Below are 22,489 nucleotides of genomic sequence, written 5' to 3'. Positions count from 1 at the left end.
CAGGAAGCCTTCGGGCTTATCTGCAGAGGCACACAGCGCAGACAGGGCTCGGGGAGGTGAGAGGTGATTTCCTGCCATTCTTCTGTGGGGCGGGCTTCCCAGGGCGGTCATGCCAGGCTGACGGGGCGCAGTGCGGGCTCCCGCTGCTGGGGGGAGAGCTGGGTTTTCATGGGGAGGCAGCTGAGGCAGGATCCGCAGCCATGAACCGCTTCAATGGGCTCTGCAAGGTGTGCTCAGAACGCCGCTACCGGCAGGTGGGTGCCCGATTCCGCTGGGGTCCCGCGTGATTTGGGGAGTCAGGGATGGGGGCTCATCCATGTAGAATCTCTCTCTCCACAAGGCCGTCCGTGCCGCCTCCTGTCCCCGGCAGGCACATTTTGATATGCGGGGGAAGTCTGAGGCAGAGGCTGGACCCACGGCCCTGTCTGCTACCTAACACCCCATGTTACAGGCAGCTGAGGCCAATTCTGTGTGTCCTAACCACTGGCTGGCATCCTTGATGAGATGATTTAGCTGATTTTTTGTTTTTATCATCTGGGAAGGAAGTGATTGTTTTTGTTTTTGTTTTCGGTTTTTTTGTTTTGTTTTGTTTTGTTTTTTAAAGGCATGTCAAGTCTGAGATTGCCAATGGCTTTTGGGCCGGGAAGTTGAGGGACTCCGGAGGGATACGGTATTGCTGACTTTCCCGTTTCTGGTGGGCAGCCATACCCGTTTCATCCCTTGTGTGTGCTTCTGTGTGAGATAGGATATTCTGTGTATGCATATGTTTTCCTCCCTGCTGCCTTGAAGTGGGTCCACATTGCTGTGGCCTTAGAGTCCAACTTCATTGAGGCTGTCTCTTAGCTTCTGGGCTGGGAAGCAGGGCAGAGGCCGGAGTGATGGCGACGTTCACCCCTAAGACTCTTCTAGAACTAGGCCTTTCCTTCTTTCTTTCTTTCTTTCTTTTTTTTTTTCTTTGAGACAGGGTTTCTCTGTGTAGCCCTGGCTGTCCTTGAACTCAGAGATTCTCCTGCCTCTGTTTCCTGGGTACCGGGAGGAAAGGCGTGAGTACCACCGCTAGGATTTTCTTTCTTATGAAATAGGAATGGGTTGGCTATAAAGCTAAAAGATACCCAGATTTGTGGTGTCCGAGCTGGAGGGAGCACACTAATTTCCTGATTGCTAAAACATGAAGAAGGCCTTCATTAGAATCTAGGTCCTAACTCCTTAGTGTGTAGGTCACAGGGAGATGCCCACGGGGTCCCTGTACCTGCCTCTGTCACTCGGGTATCCAGATGTTCCTCTCGTCCTTCCTCTGCTCTCAGGTCCTGCCCTACTCATCCCAACCTATGCTTCCTACTTTCCTGCGGTTGGACTGAACAGTTCCTGTGGCAAGAGCATTTAGGTAGTGGGGCGGGGTGAGCACTGGATGGAAGGTAATGAAATCCCAGGTGTCCTTGGGCTAAGGGGCCAGAAGACTGGGATGTGCTGGTAGTCAGAGTGGGACCTGGTACCCACATGGACTGGACCCAAGCTCTGGACGAGGAGTAAGCTGTCTCCTGCATTAGAAGCTGGGGTGCACAAAACTTTATGGGACCAGGACTCTAGTCCAGCTTGGTCCCCTTTAGCTGCCACTCCTGAGCAATTCATAGTCCCTTGTCCCTAAAATAGGAGTAATGTAACAGAGACAAGCCTGTGCGAGTGGAAGGATGACGCCTATAAAGTGCACGGCTTGTGCCTGCCGCCCATCTCTAGGGAGTGGTCAGTAAACGCTGGCGGCAGCTAGGGACAGGAGTCCAGGTGTGACAGAACATCAGAGACTAGGCAGGCACTGGCATGGCTGAGACACAGGAGCAATGGCACTCCATGCCCTTGACAGGCAAGAGAAGGAACCACCCTGGGAAGGACACCTGTCAGGAGCTGCTGAGAGTCAGGAGGGGACTGTCTCCCTCCTTGAGCCCAAGGTCAGAGAGGAGGGGTGGGAGAACATTCTCTCACTTTGGGCCTTGATTACCTTCTCTGTAAAAGGGGCCTGCTGGAGCTGTATTCCTTAGGATGTGGTGATGGACAGACTCTTGGACACCACCTTCTGCATGCATGATCAGAGATCATGATGGTACGGTTCTGCCTCCATGGCAGTCCGCTTCTCCCACAAAGCCAGGCGGTATTCTCCTTTCTTTATATCCCCTCTCCTGCCTGACGCTCCTTTGCTTGCCAATGGGATGGGATTGTTCTCTGGGGTGACACTCAGGGAGGTGAAGAGGCTCCTGTCCCTGCCTGGACTAGAGCACCAGAACATGGAAACACATTCATCTTCAGGCCAGGGAGCTGGGGCTCACCCTCCAGAAAGGAGGGGTCATCCTCAGCGTCCTGTGGTGTAGGCCCGGGGCAGGGCTGGAAGGGTGTCTGTGTGACGTGGCCGGTGGGTTGTAAGTCCCCTGTGAGTCCCACACAGTGGCTCCCACTGTCTTTGCTGGGCCTCTCTTGGCCTGGCAACTAGAAGCGTCTCGTTCTCCCAGAGTTCCACACTCACTCCCAGCTTTGTTTAGCTTTCTTTCCACTTTTTCCTTCTCTTCCTGTCTTAGCTGTGTGTTTTCCCAGAATTCTTATGGGAACAGGGTATTTTCCTGCCCCCCTCCCCTCCCCCTTGTCTGTCAGATTTCCTGTTTTATAAACTTGCTTTGAATCCAGGCCCAGGACTGGTGGGAAGCAAAGCCTCGGGGACCTTTGGTCACCCTGGGCTCCTGCCTGCTCCCCTTCACTACGCCTGGCCTCGGGGCACCATCAGGTGAATACAGGCGCTCAGCTCCAAGAGACAGCCTGCTCTGCCCAAGGCTGACGCCCTTGACCTAGTCCAGGCTGGCTGAACTGTTTTCTTCCTCTTCCTAGCCGGGATACCTTTCCTTTGTACCTTGTTGGGAGTCACCCGGACCTTTCCCTCTCCTAAGGGCGTCTTGGGACTCCCTCTGAAGCCGCCATTTTCTGATCTAATCATCTGAATGAGCCAATGGGCCATGCTGCACACAGAATCATCCTTTCTATCTTTTTTTTGAAGGTTTTGTTTTAAAAGATTTTTTAAAAATTATGTTTATATGTGTGCACGGGTATGAGTACATGAAGGCCGGAGGTGTTGGGCCCCCGTGGAGCTGGAGTCACAGGTGATTGTGAGCCACCTGGCGTGGAAGCTGGGACTAGAACTCAGGGGCTAGTACTAGCAAGAATGGTGGACTGTGCTCTTATCCGCTAAGGCGGCTCTTCTCAACCTTGGGTTTCGACCCCTTTAGGGCGTCTAGTGACCTTTTCACAGGGGTCACATGTCAGATAGCCTGCATATCAGATATTTACACTACGATTCATAGCAGTAGCAAAATTATAGTTACGAAGCAGCAAACGAAAGTAATTTTGTGATTGGGAGATCGCCGTTAACACGAGGAACTGTATTAAGGGGTCGCAGCGTTAGGAAGGTTGAGAACCACGGCACTAAATCGTTTCTGAAGCCCCAGATGTAAACATTCTTTAGATCAGATGCTGTCACCACCCTAAGGGACAAAGCCTTTGCTGAACTTCTGCCAGGCACAGGCGTGGTGTCCGGGATCACACAGGCCTGATTGCTGTACAGCCCTGTTTTCTCCTGTTGCTGGTCATGGCCTACTTTTAGAGATTTGTGTGGGCTTGTCCTCTCCAGTAGCCAGAGACCAAGTGCCACTCCCCAGGGGCCCCTGTCCCATGTGCCTCAGCAGTGCATGACACACAGCAGGAGCTGGATTATAGAATGCTGGTCTGCAAAGAGAATCCCGATAGGATGGTCCCTTGATGGAACTTCTGAAAGTTGGGGCTGGGACCCTCCCGCATACGTAGCCCTTTGCAGGCAGAGTGAAGCCCGTGGCTAGTGCTGGTTTATCTGGGAGACCTTGGCTCTGCCTGTGCCTATCTCCTCTCTCGGGAACTCTCTTCCTGACTGCCTAGAGGCTCTGATCAAGCCTGCCTGTGAACCCCAGCACTCTTCCCCTGACACTTGGCTGTAGGCTGAGATAGTAGGTCCTAGTTTTCCCTCCTTGTGCTCTGGGAGGATGGCCACCCGCTTGGCTTTATTTGTGGGTCCCCAGCACGAGGCAAACCCTGCGCCAGATCCCAAGACCTTGGTGAGAAGGGAAGCTGGGTGGGAGGCAGGCAGCTGGTCTTCGGTGGGGAGAGGAGGTATACAATTCTAGACGGTTCTTAGGTAAAGAGCTGGGGCTGTTAGCACCACAAGGGGCAAGATTTATCCTTTTCCCAGATCCAGTCAATTCTGCCCTCCACATGAGGTCTCAGCATCTCGTTTGGGCTGCTAGTCAGTGTTAAGATGCTGGGTCTCAGATAGGAGCAGAGAGAGACTGGCTGGCTCCTTTTCAGGTCTGGTTCCTGTGGAGAGGAAGGTGGCTGGGGGTGGGGGGTGGGGTTAGAGGCTTCCCAGCTTCGAAAACTCTGGAGTAACTGGGCAGGGCTGTGTTCTAGATCACTATCCCGAGGGGCAAAGACGGCTTTGGCTTCACCATCTGCTGTGACTCTCCGGTCCGAGTCCAGGCTGTGGATTCTGGTAAGTGAATGGCGAAGGATGCCAGTCCTACCCTCCCACTAGGCAACTGGGCTTTGCAGTTTGGAGCTGGAGGGGGCCTCACACTGGATCAGGGTCTGGGTTTTCAAAAGGAAAAGAATAATATTTTTAAATGACCCACAGATGAATCTGAGGTTTATGAAAATAGACCCATTTGTGTTTTATCAAAATGAAAATAGGTGTTGTACTTTTGATTCCCGGTGGTTTCTGAAGAGGAACTAAACTTGAATTGTGATGGCTAATGAAAGCCACTTACGAGTTTTCATCCTGTCTCCAGGCCCACTCACCACTTCCTAGCTGGGTGTGGTGGCTCATACCTGTAGCCCCTGCTCGCAGGAGGATTCTGAAATGAGATCCTGGAAGTTCAAAGCTAGCTGGGCCTATATCATGAGACTCTGCCCCTCCCCGCCCCCACAAATAACAACAACAAAAAAAACCCCAAAAACCAAACAAACAAAACAAACAGAGATAAGAAGTTAATTCAGTCAGTAAAGTACTCATCTTGCAAAGTCGAGAACGTGAGTTTGGTCTCCGGGACCCACGCCAAAAAAAAAAAAAAAAAAAAGAAGGAAAAGAAAAGAAAAGAAAAAGCCACACATAGTGGCTTGTGTTTGTAATTATACTCCTGAGGAGGCAGAGAAAGGAGGATGGTTGGGACTTGCTGGAGTAATCTATTTCATGAGTCCCAGGCCAATGAGAGACCCTGTCTTTAAAAAAAAAAAAAGAAAGAAAGAAAAAGAAAAAAGAAAGAAAGAAAGAAAGACAGTGCCTGAGGAAAGACACTTGTTGTATAGAGGTTGTCCTCTGGCTTCTATATGCATGTGTGCATATGTTCTTTCTCCCTCCCTCTCCCACACTCTTGAACACACACACACACACACACACACACACACATGCACACACCTCCTCCACCAAAAAAGATATCACTTCCTTACTGTTCCAGGAGACCCTTGGAGGGGGACAGTGGTGGGTCGGGGGGGGGGTGCAGCTAGGGTGAGAGGAGACATGGGCAAGGAGTGCTACCTCCCCGACAGCCCCCTAGTTCAGCACCTCTTTTCTCAGACAGAGCAACAGAGAGAAAAGGGGCAATCCTTGCCCACGGTCACTAGGGAAGCGAAGGACTCCAGGCTCTTTTCTTTGTCCTTGCAGGGGGCCCAGCAGAGAGAGCAGGGCTGCAGCAGCTGGACACAGTGCTACAGCTGAATGAGAGGCCCGTGGAGCACTGGAAATGTGTGGAGCTGGCACACGAGATCCGGTGACAGGGGGCAGTGGGCGGCGGATGGCGTATCCTCCCCACCCAGCCCCGGGCACACTGCCTCGCTTTACTCTGCTCCTTCTACTCTCTGCCCAGCTGTGAGCAATTTACATCGCTCCTCAGGGAATCCGTTTCTTGGCCTGGAAATGGAAGGTTCAGGCTCCGATGAATGTTGATCTCACAGCACGCAGCAGGAAAGACTCTCTGAACAGACCCCATGGTTCCTGCCATGGTTCCAGGGGGCCGGTTCCACTTCAGCTAATTACGCTACTGAATGGCTAAACCCTTTGTTTAAGGGTGTGTAGACAGCGCAGATGTTTCTACTGCACAATTTAAAGTTTAGTCTGTAAAATATTTGAGCTCCTTGACTCCGTGGGGGTAACACCCTAACGGTCCATTTTGGTCGGCTTCTAGAACGACTACATGAAAATTGCATTTGCTTGCTCCTGCCTGGTTTCGTTCACTTGCTCTCTGCCCTGCAGGCTTCCTACCCTCACTGACTCTGGTCTCCCCAAGTCTGAACTTCTCTGTGGAATTTCTAGGAGCTGCCCTAGTGAGATCATCCTGCTCGTGTGGCGTGTGGTCCCCCAGATCAAGCCAGGGCCGGATGGTGGAGTTTTGCGGCGGGCCTCCTGCAAGTCCACACATGACCTCCTGTCGCCCCCTAACAAGAGGGAGAAGAACTGTACCCATGGGGCCCCGTCCCGTCCTGAGCAGCGCCACAGCTGCCATCTGGTGTGTGACAGCTCCGACGGCCTACTGCTTGGTGGCTGGGAGCGGTACACTGAGGTGGGCAAGCGCAGCGGCCAGCACACCCTGCCTGCACTGTCTCGGGCCACCACCCCCACCGACCCCAACTACATCATCTTGGCCCCGCTGAACCCTGGAAGCCAGGTATGGACAGCTGGCTGTGGAAGGGCACTGGGTCCCTGTGGTAGGCTAAGCATGTCTCCCAAACAGAAAATTGGATTGCGAGGAGACCTCTGTGGTATAGCAGTCCCACCGTTCTGGTGATCCATGAGATGCACTTTGGAACAAGCTGCTATGAAGGAAGTTGAGGTCTCTCAGAGGGCCACAATTTCATGGTGCATGAAGCCTCTTTCAGCTCCGTTCCACCTCTGCCCCTTAAGAGAACCCCTGAGTTTTCCTCTTGCCCTGCGACGCCCCAAGTCTGTGTGCAGCTACCTGCTGGGCTGCTCTGCCCCGTTCCTGGGACTGAAGCTGGGTCTCTTGTCTTTCCCTTGCAGTTGCTGCGGCCTGTGTATCAGGAGGATGCCATCCCTGAAGGTGAGCTGTCCACTATGCCAAGCCCTCTCAGCCTGGGGAGAAAGCTGACGTCAGCTGAGGTTGGGCCGGACTTCCTGCTCTGAGTTCAGAGGCCTTTCTAATGGAGTAGGGGTTACCCAGCATATTGACACAGACACTTGATCCTCCTGGTACCCTCTTCCCCTCACTGAATGAGTGTGTACTTCCTTGAGTGAGAGCTGAGTTGGTAGAGGGGGATTCTATGAGAACCATCCAAGAGACAGATGCTGAGCATTTCTTTGGCTATTATCCAGTGTTGCCGAGCAACCGTATCTGTTAGGGGCTGTAGACACCATGCTTGAACCTGCATGGGAAGCAGTCCTGGAATGCTGAGCTGTGAGGCCTCAGGTCGGACTCTTCACTGTGGGACTCAAGCTGCCTCACTTTACCTAGAAAATAGAACCAGTGCTTCTTGCTCAGGGCCTTGTCTGGAGGATTCTGCAGGCAAACAGTTGCGTGTAGCTGCCTGCATGCTGAAAGATGGTACAGGAGAGCCGTCTCTGAGGCACACAGATGTCTCTGCTGTTTAGTCCATTCTTCTCCGTTGGTCTGTACATTCTGGCCAGAAATGGAAGCCGGCGTAAAGCAACCAGTTCTCCAGGAAGCCTGGGAGATGGGTCTCTCTGCAGGAGCTGGCGGGGGGGGGGGGGGGGGGGCTGCTCTGAGGACCTTACACACCTGCCACACAGCTCTGACCCAAAAGTCCAACCGGTCTACAAACTTGAGTCCAGCCATGCCATGTGGCCTGTGAGGCCACCTTGAGTGTGCTTGAACCTTTCTTCTGTGCCCACGGGATACCCTTGACTTTCTTCCTTGAGAGTGGCTTTTTCCTATCTTCTCTCAGATTTCTTTCTGGGCTGTTTCCCTCCATTAGTGAGAAGATGATTCTTAAAGTAGGTACTTGGGCCTTTGGGGAGAGGGGGCTTCCATCAGGCTCAGGACTGGTGAAGGAAGGCACCCCCTTCCTCTCCCTGCTGGGGCCTGTGGGCAGTTGGGCCTTGCCTGCCAGAAAAGAAGGTGTGCCCCTCCTGGGGAGGATCCTGATAGTGATTCAACAGTAAGTGTCTAAAAGCTTTTAGTGGGCACATTAGGGTGGAAGAAATATGTCACTGCTAAATGGTGACTTTATTAGGGGCGGGGCTGGGCTTGGAGTATTTCTGTGGGCCCAGCATCAGATCCAGGGCCTGTCAGGCAACACAAACTTGATGGAACTGCGGCAGAGTGGCTAAGGAGAATAACTCTGCCTGTCTGTATGGTTGTCGCTGAGGAAGGGACCTGGAGAGGTGTGTCACCTGTGTGGGTGCATGCACATGGGCTAGGAGCTCTCCGATCCTTTCCTACAAAGCTCCAGAGATGCCTGTGTGGTCAGTCCCAAACCTGGCTGTGTTTTTACTCCTCTCTGAAATGCAGTGCCAAGAAGGGCCTAGTCACCTAAGCCTCAGGGGAAGGGACGAATAAGGAAGAGGTGATGGTGTTAATAACAGTGGCGATGTTTTGAATTCCTTCTGTCAAGATCTTGTGTGTGTGTGCACATGTTTGTATGTGTGTGGGTGTGCATGCATGCGGAGACCAGAGGTCAAACCCAGGAGCCGTTGACTTTGATTTTATTGAGACACCCTCTGTCACCAGGACCTGAGACTGCTGAGTGAGCTGGCTAGCTAGTCAGAGAACTCTAGGGGACCTCAGCCTCCTCAGTGCTGGGATTACAAGCTTGTGCCACCATGCCTAGCTTTTCCCCTGGGTGTTGGGAATTAGACTTCAGGTCCACCCGGTTAGTACAGCAAACACTTGGCCAACTGAGCCATCTTCCCAGCCCCTGTATCAAGATCTTGGCTTTATTTCATTTCTATTTCAGCACAGTGATCCTTTTAGTGTCAAAAGATATCTTTTCCCCATTCCCATGCATTAATTCTTTGCAGCCCCAGGTCCTGAGTTCAGAGGTTAGGGTTGTCAGCAGGGTGCTGGCCTTTTGATTTCTCTAGCCTGCCAGGAGGTGGCCTTTCAGGAGGGAGAGCTCAGCTATCCTGCTTTGAATAGCAGGGACAGGGACAACTTAGCCATCTTGCATTGAACAGGGTCTGAGACCTTTCCGGAGCCTAGAGTGCCTGTCTGGCTGTAGTTGGCATATGCCCCAGAAACTGCTGTCCTGTAAAAGCAGAGTGACCTCAGATTCACCACTGCCAGAGCCAGAGGACTGCCAGGGCTCGCCTCGGAAGCTGGGAGCAAAGCCCTATAATTACTGTGTTTGGTCAGTGAAGCAGGTGCTAGAGGAAATGGAGATGATATGGGGTTTAGGCCAGACATCATCACAAGGTGACAGGTGGAAGTTTGCCTTCGTGGGGCTCCGCAACCGGGCTGCAATCTAGATTGTTCTAAAAAAGGATAACTTGGAAAATCAGTTCCGGAGAGCCACACCCCTTGCCCCATATCTCCAGGGGGTGTGGCAGGGTAGTTTTAGGGTGTGGCCGCCACCTAGATCGGGCTGGTCCTGCCTGGTGTCATTTGCCAGCTGAATGACCTTGGGCAACTCGCCCAAGCACTCTAGGCCTCCGTTCCCTTATCTGGAAAATGGGAGTAGGCAGTCCCCTCCTCTCTGGAAGCAGAGAGACATGTCAGGTGGCTGATTTGTGACTCTTGATGTCTAAGGGGAAGATCCTTTGACAGCACTGGGCAGCTGGGCCAGGAAAGAAAAGGAATCTCTTGTAAGTCTCCACTTAGAGCCCAGCACCTCGATTTCTCCACTGTGGACTGGGTCCTTCCTTCGTTTGGGTCTGGTTGGCCTCAGACCCTGTTTCTCTGGTCCAGGCTGTGCCATGTCCACTCAACCCATCTACCTCCAGACCTCACTCATGGCACGCTCCCAGGCCCAGTGACCTTCTCTGTCACGCTACCATTGATGGCTGGCTTAGTGTTGATCATCCATCCTGCAGTCACATACCAGCCTGGCCTTCCAAGCCCCGCTTCTCATGGGACCTTTTTTGTGAGTTTCTACCTGACTGCCTGGCCCAGGTGAGACAGGAAGGTGTATGGTCTCTGCTTCCAAACAGAGGAAACTGTCTCAGACAGGGAAGGAGCCTGCCCTGTGTTGCACAGTGGCACAGAGTTCCGTACCGCATGATGACTTAGGAAGTCATCGCTCATGTTCAGGGTGTCTTGTCCGACTCAAACGTAGTGTAGATCTGGAAACCCAGGTTGGATTTTTCCAGTAGAAGGCCAGCTGCTGTACAAACAACCCCTCAACTCCCAGGGTCAGGTCAGAAGAGAAGCTGTGGGGCTCCTTCCCTGCCTCTGTGCCTCCTGTCCCCTTCTGGGTACCTGTTCTTTGTACCGTCTAAGCCACCCCTGAACAGGCAGGAAGTGGTTTGAGTTGTAGTGGTTTGAGCGCTGCCACCAGACTGTGATCACTGGTCACTTGTGGGGATGGGAAGCGTTGACATGTTTTTCTCACCTCTCTGTGAGAAGGGGCATTGCGGGTTCGGGGGAGGAAGAAGTATGAAACCCTCTTGGCTGTTTCCTCTGCGCTGTGGCCTTGCGTTGGTGGGGAGCTTCCCCGAGATGCTGCTGGGTCAGGCCACCTGTTCACTGGTTGCAGAAAGCTAGGGAAGCCTGGCCTCTGAGGCCCAGGCTGGGCACCTCCATCAGGGAGAACCTGGTGGGGTTCCCCTGGCAACTGGAACCCTAGGAAGGAGCCTAGGTGTGTGTGAGCCCCATCACTGGGGCTTGTTCCCACTGCTTGCCCCCAGGGCACACACAAGTGCCACTTCTTATCCTAGACAAATTGATGGTGGTGGCAGGGTGGGCTCCTGCTACCTGGGCTAGCGGTAGGTGTGGACCCCGAGGTCCATGGGCAAAGCAGACTGTCTCTGTCCCTACTGCAGGGGACAGACCTTTGTCTACAGAGCCTGGGAGATGATGAGCAGGAGGTCTGGGTTGGAATGGTAGCAGCAGGAGGATGAGTGGGTGCCCGGGAGCGTGTGAAGCCAGCTCTGCTCTGATTCATGTTCCATGTGTGACTCCAGGATCAGTGAGGTCAGGCCTGAGCAATTTCTTGATATTCGTGGCACTGCGGTTTTGTTGTTTTGAGATGGGATTATACAGCCTTGCTGTACATCTTGTCATGCAGCCTAGGCTGCTAGGTCTTTGGGTTCTTCTGCTCCAGGTTCCTGGATTCTGGGGTTCTTGGCGTGTGCCAGCATGCCTAGACAATTTCTTGGTTTTCAAAAGTGCAAAGCTGATAAATAGATAGGTTTGTTTTGGTGCCTGGGTCACTGGGGAGGGGGTAACTCCCCCTGTCACAGTTGTGGGCTAGTGGCTCCCTCCTAGCTCTGGAGTTCTCTCTCTCTCTCTCTCTCCCTCTCTCCCTTAAGGCTAAGGCTGAGACCAGCTGGACTGGGTTCACTGACTAGATCTTATTCCTTATTCTTACCGGGGGGGGGGGGTGTCCTTTGAGGGATGATGGAAGTGACTCACTGTCCCCCACCTCTGCTCCACAGAACCAGGGACTACCACTAAAGGAAAATCGTACACCGGCCTGGGCAAGAAGTCCCGGCTGATGAAGACAGTGCAGACCATGAAGAGCCACAGCAACTACCAAGATTGCTCGGCCCTGAGACCACATGTCCAGCACTCAAGCTACGGCACCTACGTCACGCTGGCCCCCAAAGTCCTGGTGTTCCCTGTTTTTGTGCAGGTGAGCCTGTGGCATGCCCCAGGGTTCCCTCAGGAGGAAGTGAGAACAGGCAGGGGCCTTGGTTCCAGGACTGAGGGTGGAGCCTCATCGAGGATCCAGGGCCCCCTTTGGGGACAGAGAACTGGCTTCGTATTGTGGAGATGATCAGGGAAGCCCATGAGGGAGCCCCCTCTTTTCCTCCCAAGCCTCCTCATCCTCTGGGGCTGGGAAAGGGGTGACACAAAGTCAGCCAGTGCCATCCGCTGCCTTATCCACAAGAGTTAATGTTTGAAACGGACTGAGGGAGAGCTGCTGTGGCTGGTCGCTTTGCTCGGGCACACACACATCCGGCCAGCAATCGCCACGCAGGAGTCACACACCTCTTCCCTTTCCTCTCTCACTTCTCCATGTCTCTCCTTCTTTCCCTCTTCCTGTCATGACTTGGCCAGCTTACCAAGTCTTGGGTTCCATTATGGCATTTTCAAACACAATTTGTTTTTCCCTGTCCTTCCCTGATCCTCTCCTCCCACACCCCGACCCCCAATACTCTTCTGCCATCATAACCTCTTTCCCACCTCCATGCCCTGCATGTTCTGTTCCCCTCTTTCCTCAGCAGCTCCTTTCCCCTCTTGTGGTTCCTTTTCTGGTTATGTGACCCACACCTACACCCACAGGTGTATATATAATAGAAGCATTTGAAGTTCCATTCTGCATATGAGAAAGCACATACTGTATTTGTCTTTCTCAGTTTAGATTACCTCACTTAATATGTCTTCTAGATCTGTCCATTTTCCTTAAAATGCTGTAGTGTCATTTTTTTTAATGTCTGAATAAAATTCATTGCACATATATACCACATTTTCAACATGAGGATTTTTTGAATTAACACATAATTACCGTATGATCTACCCATACCACTTCTGAGCATGTGTCCAAAGGGCTCTCTGTCCTAGACAGAGATCCTTGCACATGTGTGTGTATTGCAGCTGTAGTCACACTACCAAGGAATTGCAAACAGCTTACACAGCTGGTGACTAGAAATTGAAAATGCACTACGTGTCTTTCCTCTCAAGTCTTCGGTAGTGCTGTCATTTGGATGTCACTTCCATGAGTATCATCTTAAATATAAAAAGCTCTTCTCTCCTGTCATGTTGCCCCCTCCCTTGCCTTGTCGGGCTGGGGACCACGCTCATGGCTTTGCCCCTGTTGTCCCGCACTGCCGCCGAGCCGGACCCACAACGCTTGGCTCTTTCGACAGGCGTTCACTATGTAGCTCGGGGTGGCCCAACTCACCATCCTCCCCCAGTATCCCGAGGACTGGAATTACAGATGCGTATCGCCTGCCTGGCTATTTTTGGTTTTGTCTTTTAATTTTTGTTACAAATTAAGGCTCACCAGCTGGCCCTGTCCGGGCAGGTGTACATTGCCAAGCCTGACAATCTGAGTTCGATCCCTGGGCCCCACGTGGTGGAAGGAGAGAACGGACTTCTACAAGTTCTCCTTCTACTTCCGTACCTGTGCTGTGCCTGCTCCACGTATACGTGTGTGTGTGTGTGTGTGTGTGTGTGTGTGTGTGTGTGTGTGTGCATACACACATAAGTAAATATAGTACAATGTTTTAAATTTAAATTAGGTTTAGAGTTTTTGTTGGTTGTTTTTTGAGAGAGGGTCTCTGTGTAACCCTGACTCTTCTAGACCTCACTATGTAGACCAGGCTCACCTTGAATTCACAAAGATCCACTTGTCTCTGCCTCCTGAGTGCTAGGCTTAAAAGCATGCACCACCACGCCCAGTTTAAATTAGTCTCTAGAATTATAAAAACTGAAAAAGTTTAAATTGTGAGATATTCAAGTCGGGCGGCGGTGGTGGCGCACACCTTTAGTCCCAGCACTCGGGAGGCAGAGGCAGGCAGAGCTCTGAGTTGGAGGCCAGCCTGGTCTACAGAGTGAGTTCCAGAACAGCCAGAACTACACAGAGAAACCTTGTCTCAAATAAATAAATAAATAGATGAATAAATAAATAGAAAAGAAAAAAGAAAAGGAAATAATCAAGATTTTTAAAAATGGCATAACACTTACATGTGCAAAACAAAGAATTGGAGAATGAATACCTACCAAGATAAAGGAGTAGCCAGCAGCTGTCCATACAGGAGCCATCTCGCCTCTTCCTTACTGTGGAGCGCTCCCTTCCCACCAGCGACCACCCCACCCCCGCCCCACCCGCCTGGCTTGCTGGCCAGACTTGCTTTGCTGTCCATCAGTTTTCCCGTCTGTTCCTGAGTCCCTGAGAGGTCTCATTTAGCCCCCTTTTGAAGCTCCGCCCCTGCTGGAGTGCACACTTGGTACTTGCCTCATTATCTTTCTACAGCCCCTTGCTTGAGGTCAGGGACTCGGGGGTCATGTGACAAACATGCATTCTCAGGTGCTTCCAGATGGTCAGCCAGAGTTGGGGTGTGTTCTCTGAGCTAGGCTGGACAGGGTGGTGGGATGAGGAGTTTGAGTGGGACTTGGTTGCTGGGGAAACGGATGAAGGTGGAGGAGTCAGTTTGCTCAGCTTGGGACCTGAGCAGGGCAGGGAGGGACCCACTTGGCCTTGAAGAGACTTGAGTGGCCAAATCTCTTGGCATAGGGCCCTCAAGATCCCTCTTGGGTCTGACAGTAGAGACTTTCCTGTGAGGCATACACAGGACAGAGGAGGGCTGGGAGGGCCTAGGAGCCTGGTGTGGGGGCGGGCATCAGGGGAGGACTGCAAAGGCTCTGAGCTTGTGGCTGAACTTCCTGTAGAGAGAGCAGCTCTTTTGGTCAGGCCTGGCTGCGCAGGGCTGGAGCAGAGTCTTTCTGTTTCCATTGTGGGTGTGAGGGGTGCATGGGGTCAGGGGCAGGAGGAGGGCGGGCGGTCTTGTCTTCTCCCTCTGCAAGAGAGTTCTCTGATCTGGCTTTGGCAAGCTGCCCTTTGCACTCCCACTCAGTGTGATTGGCTTTCAGCCCCTAGATCTCTGTAACCCCGCCCGGACTCTCCTGCTGTCTGAAGAGCTGCTGCTGTATGAGGGGAGGAACAAGGCTTCCCAGGTAAGACGCGCCCAGCCTGGCTGGCTTTCCCGCTGGACTTCCTTGCCCACTCGTTAGGCCCCTCACTTTCTCTCTACCACCTCAGGGTGGAGACCTGAAACTTGTTCCAAAACCCTACCAAGTGCTCACCCAGCTTTTGCTTGCCCACTGGTTACTATGACGATCTCGCTGCCTCTGAGAGTCGATCATTGATATGGTCAAAAGGTACCTCTAGCCCCTAAAGACATCTCAATGTTTACCCTGGACTCCTCTATGGAGGCGAAAGAGGACCTTCACCCCAGCTGAGAGAAGTACTAGCCAAAGAGAACTATTAGAAGAATGTTGGAGGCTTTTCTGTATGAACCCAACCCCAGACCCCCTTCTCAAAGCTCAGCCTATTGGCACCCCTCACAGCCCCTCAGCCCCAGCTCCAGCCCTGTCAGCAGAGGTCAGGGGTAGGGCCTGTGTCATTCTTCCTGGGAGCCAGCCTATCTCTAAGCTAGGAGAAGCTCCCTCACCCTCACAGTTGGCCAGGTCCCAGCTCAGTCCTGGGATGGAAACAGTTTAAGAGACGTTGGAGCCCTGGGATCTGGCTGTGCTACCAGGAGGTCCTGGGGTGAGGGCAGGGTGCTGGCTGCAGCTCAGGCCTGATGCAGAGCTGATGCAGATCCAGGATGAATGGCTGCTAGGATCTGTGGAAAGATCAGGAAGCTCGGAGGCAGGAAGTCTAGATCTAGCCCCAGCTCTGTTCCTGGCTTCTGGTGACTTCTGCCTTCCTCATCAGTTCTTTCCATCTGAGTAATGGGTTTGTGCACGTCTGAGGCCAAGGGCAGGGTCTGAGGCCAAGGGCAGGGTCTGAGGCTGGCCCCTTGCAGCCTCATGGTCCTGGGCACTCTGTGTGACTGGCGCTAATACAGGAAGTTGGCTTGGCTCTTGTTTTGTTGTAAGCAAGCAGATCGGACACCTAACACCTATGTTCCAAACGAGTACTGTCTCTTTCACGGGAGCTGCCTGGGGAGACTGTGTGCTTGTCCCTCCCATGCTGATCATTTGTGATTTTTGAGTGTGATAGGACCCTTCGCAGTCTTGTTGTGCGTGACCCAAGGGCGTAAGATGCTGGAGCAGTCAATCATCAAAGATTGACCTGGGTCAGTAGTTCTATTTGTTGTCTTAGACCAAAGAAAGTTAATGGACGTCAACTCTTCAAAGTATGGAGAGCAGAGTGTAAGCTTTACTAGGAAAGATTACAGAACAGTGAAAAATTGAGGAAAAGGAACCTAAACTCCTGAGAGCGCGCGCGCACGCATGTGTGTGTGTGTGTGTGTGTGTGTGTGTGTGTGTGTGTGTGTGTGTGTGTGTGTGTGTCCCAGGGAAGAAAAATCCGTTGGCTTTCCTTTGTTTAGGTTTTATGAAACAGTGGCAGAAACTTGACCAAAAGCCAACGTAGTCTGTTGAGGTTGGTTAATTCTCTGGGCTGTCATGGGACAAGCCAATGGAGAGACCACACACTCTATACTTGTCCTCTCAGTCCGACCAGGGAGATGGACAGTGGCGTTACGCTCACATGCCCACCCAGTTATGGATGACTGAAGCCCCGCTCTGTTCACCTCTGCCTTTAGCTTTGACCTCGGCTCTCTGAGTCCTTGGTCCCTTGACCTGGACAGCTACTTTCCAACCTTGCAGACATCTCAAGGGCTGGTAACTATGCTAAGCTTCTCTTATTTACAGGATCAGCTTGCCGCTTTACCATGGCAAAGGGTGTTAACTCTATCCCAGCCACCAAGTTACAGTCTTTTGTGGTTACTTCCTTGTTTATGGGGTCACCTAGAGTGTCTCCTAGGAGGAAGCTTCTTGTTAGAAGCCATCCAGGCTTACAATTTAGTCTGTCACAATTAGTTGCCTTAGAATCAAGGACATATGAAAGAACAATGGCTTCTTATATAGGTTCTAAGGGCTCCTGGAGCCAGCGGCCTGCCATGACTGGCCCAGAACCCTATCTCTCCTCTTATCTGGCCAGCTTCATTTATCTGAGACCCAACTACAAGCCCCGGCCACCGATTTAACTCTTAACCTTCCTTGCAGCCCCCGCCTCTGTGTCCACCGCGGCATAGGTGAGCACCCCACAGGCTTTACCAGAGCCCTTTCCACTGACTGCCCGCACAGAGCTTAGCTCCTGCACCCCTGGGGTTACTGACATCACTCCTGGACCTCTCTTTGGAGAGCTTTATTAGGGAGTTCAGCCTATCGACCTCCCACTTGTTCCAGTGGGAGAGAAATTCCAATGGGAGATGGGATCTAGGTTGTAAGAGCGAAAAGTCCCTTGGGACTGGGTTTCGTGCATACGTGTGTGGTGCAGGTAAGGTGTTCAGGGTCAGAACTGGAGAGTTGTGACTGCATGTTTAGTGGGCCCAGAAGAAGCCAGTTAGGGATAGCAGACACCTGGAATATACTCTTTCCTGTCTTGCTCACCATTAAATCCACAAACATTAGGCACTTACTGTATAGCCTCACTGCTCATGCATGCTACAGGCAGGATCCCATGCTACATACATGATCCCAATCATCCTGCAGCATCCTCACCCCAGGAGAGGAGAAGCATGGTGAAGAAACTGAGGCTCCCGTGACCGGATCCAAGAGTCTCAAGGCTGGTAGAGAATGGAGCAAGGATTAGTGCTTGGTTCTCTGGCTGGGTAATGCTTTCCATGATCCCTGATGCTTTTGGTATGTTTTTTAAAGACAAAGGAACAAAAGACAAACTATAATAACATTTCACCACCACCCCCAACGAACGTACACACACACAGACACAGACAGACAGACAGACAGACAGACAGACAGACACACACACACACACACACACACACACACACACACACACACACACAAATTCTTGCCTCCTGCATCTTTGGAGGCTGAGAACTAGAAGAGACTCTCTCTTTAAGATCGAAGGAGGTGGTTTCAGGACAAGAAAATTAAGTACATCCATTCTCCTCGAGGTAAGATCGCAGCCACATAGGAGTGCTTTGACCTCATCTCATGGTCCTCAAACTGAAAATGGGAAGCAGCTGTCCTGGGCGTTGGGTAGCTTCTGAGAGCTTTAGAACCCTTGAGCCCCCAGGAGTCACAGATTCTAGTTACTTCTGTGTCACTCTCCAGGGAATAACTTTTCCCAAAGTGGTTTCCGAATGAGCATGGCGGCCTCTCTGCACAGTGGAGTCGTTAACTGGAAAGCGCTAAGTAGTTGGGAGCTCTGCATTCCTTGAATGTGCACCTCCCTCCCTCTCCCCCCATCTCCCCCCCTCCCTGCAGCATCCCTTCTCTGAGCATGCTGATGTTAGGGAGCGGCTCGGGTCCCACAGCACAAACCGCTCCGCCCCTCCCATCCAGAAGTCACAAACTTGCTGGGTGCATGCATATCCAGATCAAATTGGCATTTTGTGGTGGCCTTTATGTGTGTGTGTTGTTTTTGTTTTTCAAGACAGGCTTTCTCTGTGTAGCCCTGGCTGTCCCAGAACTTGCTTTGTAGACCAGGCTGGCCTCGGACTCAAGAGATCGGTCTGTCTCTGCCTCCCAAGTGCTGGAATTAATGGCATGTGCCGCAACGTCAAGCTCATGGCAGCCTCTTATACGTACATCCTGACAACAGCTCTGGTCATTGAGGATTCTTGGCTAGGTTCCAGGAATACTGTGAGGCCCAAGATGTCACACCCTCACTTTCACACTGACTCATCCAGGTTTACCATTAACTAAAGCACCAAGGTTCTTAGGGTGCTTTAGTTAATGGCCTCGTGGCCTGGTTCCCAGGAGAAGGCTTTGGTTAGGCCACTTGGAAGAAGTCACCCTGGAGTTGTAAGGATTCTGTGACTGTCTTGAAACTCTGGGAAATACCTGTGTCCTAGAAACCAGTGAGAGAAAGACTCGAAAGGCCCCGGGGCCAGTGGTGGAAGGCACCGGGTAACTGGGCTGTGGAGATGGGTCACAACTTCATGGACGGTGAGGGTCCTGCCTGTGGGATGCTGGGGAGCAGGGCTCACAGGCTTTGCTCTGGCATTCTTGCCGTCTGCCTTGCCTCCAGCCCTGTGCCAGCCCTGGCCTTTGCCTGACCGACCTTGGGGGGAAATTTTCTCTCATGCCTTAATCACTTCCTGTCTAGACCATATTCTGAGCTCTGGGAACCAGGCTGGGACCGCGGCCTGGGGTTTTTCTCACCTAGCTGTGGCTCCTCCCACAAGTCTTCCATACAGCCCCATGCCTTCCCCGCCCCCTTCATTTTCCAGGCTCACAGACTTCCTCTTCCAACCTTTCTCCTGCCAACTGCCCTGTGCATCTGGAAGTAACAGCCAGACCTTCCCTGATTGGGGGGCATGCTTTTGTGGTAACATGTGGGTTTGCCTAGAACAGCAGCTCCTTGACTTTGCAGGCCCCTCCTCAGACGATCCCTTATGTCATTCTCTTGAGCATTCCATCATTTTCCTTCCCACACTCACTAAATTCATTGTCTCATCTGCTACGGGCACAACACCACCTCTCTGTCGAATGTGAACCCTAGGAACAGGCAGGCCTGTGGAATGATCCCTAGCTGTGTGGCTGTGGGGCGTCACCTAACCTGTCTGAGCTGTAAAGGGCGATGACACTGTTGAAGGAGTACTTACTTATAGGACAAGAGAAGGTGCTCAGCAGCTGGGATGCTGTATGGAGACTGGGCTGGGCAGGGCCCATTGTTAAGAGCCCTTCTAGCCAAGAATTCTAGAGCTTTTGTGTTTGGGACTTCTTGGAAGGGGACATAGCCCTGAGATAGACTACTTAAGGACATCCCTGAATTTTCTCTGTGGTCCTAATTTCTTCCAGCTTCTCTGTTTGCATGGCACTCAAGATGGCAGGTCGGCCATCTTACATATATATATATATATATGCATGTGTATATGTATATATGTTTGTATGAATACATACATAATGAATACAAGCTCCCACCACATAGCCCAGGTTAGCTCAGAGCTCATTATGTACCCTGGGATAGCCTGTAACTCTCAGTTCTCTTGCTCAGCTACCAGACTGCTGGGATTATACATGTTTACAACCATGGCCGGCTTTTTTTTCTTTCAATTACAGAAGTGCCACTGAGAACATCCTTACATGTTCATGTTTATATATTCTTGTATTTCTTTAAGAAAGCCTCAGAGGTGGGACTGTGGGATCACCTTTAACAGCTTGCTCGCTAAATGTCAGCATGCTGGATTTTTAAACACGGTTAACAAATCACATACTCACTGTGCCCTTCAAGATGTACCAAGCCCTTCTGGCTGGTTCTTCTTGCTTCAGAAGAGATGGCATGTCAGATTCGGGCCCTCAAAGAGGAATTCCCATAATTAATGATTCATTATTATTATTATTATTATTATTATTATTATTATTATTATAGAATCTGAAATTGGACTTTATGGCTTTAAGGAAAGGCTACTGTAGGGCAGACAAAGGAAAGAACAGTGTAAACCTTAATGGACATAGAGAACCAAGTGGATTTTTTTTTAAGCATAAAAATATGCTGAGCACATCTGTCAGTTTACCTGTAATGTTTAAAAATAGCCTTTCCTTTGTTTTTGGAGCATAAAGGAGATTAGCAGTTCTGTAGAAGCCTGTATCAGAACGTCAGTAACTGCTGTTTTCTTGAACCAGTTTCTCATTGGTACACTGCAAAAATATCTGCTAGGAATTTGGTAATGTTGCTTGGTGATGCTTCCCTTCACATTACAGAGGGCTTGTAGAAGAAGCTTGAAGGAGTCAGATGTGGGGTGGGGTCTTGAGACACCTCAGGGCCCAAGTAAGGCTCTTCCAGGTTAGGTGAGCCTGGGGGGCTATGGCTATAGTGAAGCCAGCAGAGCTGTCCACTATGAAGGCAAGAACCATTGCTTCTTCTGTTTTGTTTTCTACTTCGAGTGGGGGAAGTCTAGAAAACTAAGGGACAGATTGGCCACCCCCACTGCAAGGGAGGCCTCCGTCATTGGTGGGGTCACACTTCTGGTTCTGCCCGACACAGCACGGGTGTGTTTCCTGGACCTCCAGTGGACCTTGTGGCTCCCAGGGTCCTGGGGGGACAGCAAAGCGGACAGTTGTGTTTGCTCTTTCTCTGAACAGGTGACACTGTTTGCCTACTCGGACCTGCTGCTCTTCACTAAGGAGGACGAGCCAGGCCGCTGTGACGTCCTGAGAAATCCCCTCTACCTCCAGAGTGTGAAGCTACAGGAGGGTAAGAAGGGCCTGGACATCCCAGGAGCAGCGTGATGTCCAGCTGGGGACTCTCTAGAAACTTGGCTGCCAGTTTCAGTGGGGCGCTGTTGGGTCTGCCTGGGGCTGGCAGATTGTCAGGTGTTGTACCCTAGGCCCACAAGCCTTCTGCTATACCTTGATCTCTGTAGGAGGTGTCTATCCTAGGGAGCTTCCAAGGAAAAGGGTAGGGAGAGCTTTGGACTCCAAGACCTGTGTTCAAGCTCCTCGGTTCGGTGTGGCCTTGGGGAAGTGACTTAACTTCTCTGAGCCCATTTCCTGTAAAGCGCGATGATGATAATAGCACTTCAGAAGGTTGTTGGGTTAAGTTAGGTCATTTCTGTAAAGGGCCTTGCTCTAAGCCGGTTTCCAAAAGGTTTCTTGACAGTGGTCTGTGGACACTCCCTTTTTTAGCCAGCTGTGTGGGCCTGCTCAGAGTCTTAGGAAGCTGGAGCATGCCTGAACATCAGCAGCAAGCTGGGAATTTCTAATCCAAAACTTTCCATGGCACCCTGGCCCACCGGGGACCAGGGAACGGAAAGCCGGCTGGGAGTATCTGTCCAGCGGCAGGCTTTGGCGCCTGAGGTCTCAGCTGAAAGGGGCTCGGTTTCCTCTCCCAGATTATGCAAACAACAACAGACCTGTGTGAGCTCAGGGCAGCTGGGGCACCGGAGGAAAATGTTCTCTGCGAAAGAATTCTGTTTTGGCGGGTTTTGCTCCAGAACTTCCTGACTGCTTGCAAAGCCGTCCTGTGTACTTGGTGCCCTGGCCTCCTCGGGAACTGGCCTCCCCATGGGAAGTCCTTCACGGCCGGCCCTCCTCTCTAGTTCTGTCCTGCTCAGAGGCTAGGGTGGCTACTGACAGGAGAGCAAGGCAGGCCACTAAGGGGAGAGCGAGACCCCCACCCTCAGGGCCAGCTACAGGGCTGCAGGAAGAGCAGGCCTCTCAGCTTCTTGGGCACTGGCTCTGGTATTCCAGATGGTGCCTCTCTGCCCTCCAGGGAATCTGCGCTTGGCTTCCTGCTACCCTCCCACCTTCCCCTGCGCTCACATACTCACACAACGTGCTTTCTATAGTCAGCCTGGCTTCCCTGCCCCCAGCTCAGCTGCTCTGGGACCTGGTTAAACTGAAGGAGCACCCAGCAGAGCAGTGCTCAGTACCATGCACTAGGTGCACCAGGACCTGAACCCCGACTGCTGTGCACACTAGAGGTCCAGGGACACAGCCCAAATGCCTCACTGGCTCAGCTTCCTGCTAAATGGAAGGAGGGAAAGAATTAGGGGGTGGTCTGTTCCAGGTGTCTGCCTTTTGGGTGGATCTAGGGTGGAGGGTAGAGAGAGCAGTGGCCGTAGGATTGGGGGCCCAGACAGAGGTTGACC

General features: G+C 52.0%; 1 protein-coding gene across 7 annotated transcripts in view; it reads left to right on the top strand.

Annotated features, from left to right (window-relative positions):
• Window positions 1-22,489, top strand: part of Rgs3 (regulator of G protein signaling 3) — a 125,505-nt gene that overhangs the window by 40,118 nt on the left and 62,898 nt on the right. For 4 of the 7 annotated variants that reach the window (XM_052718838.1, XM_052718824.1, XM_052718825.1 and 1 more), the window contains exons 9-15: window positions 4,474-4,555; window positions 5,723-5,828; window positions 6,371-6,722; window positions 7,076-7,115; window positions 11,627-11,823; window positions 14,787-14,870; window positions 20,982-21,093. In XM_052718838.1, coding sequence (XP_052574798.1) covers window positions 4,474-4,555; window positions 5,723-5,828; window positions 6,371-6,722; window positions 7,076-7,115; window positions 11,627-11,823; window positions 14,787-14,870; window positions 20,982-21,093 — 973 coding nt within the window. The other 3 variants (XM_052718827.1, XM_052718834.1, XM_052718826.1) reach the window with 3 other exon arrangements.

This window comes from Peromyscus californicus, unplaced genomic scaffold (genome assembly GCF_007827085.1).
Source record: "Peromyscus californicus insignis strain IS unplaced genomic scaffold, ASM782708v3 Scaffold_5__1_contigs__length_169319896, whole genome shotgun sequence".
Taxonomy (NCBI): Eukaryota; Metazoa; Chordata; class Mammalia; order Rodentia; family Cricetidae; genus Peromyscus; species Peromyscus californicus.
Note: the sequence above shows the minus strand (reverse complement) of the source record. Positions and strands in the feature narration are given on the sequence as shown.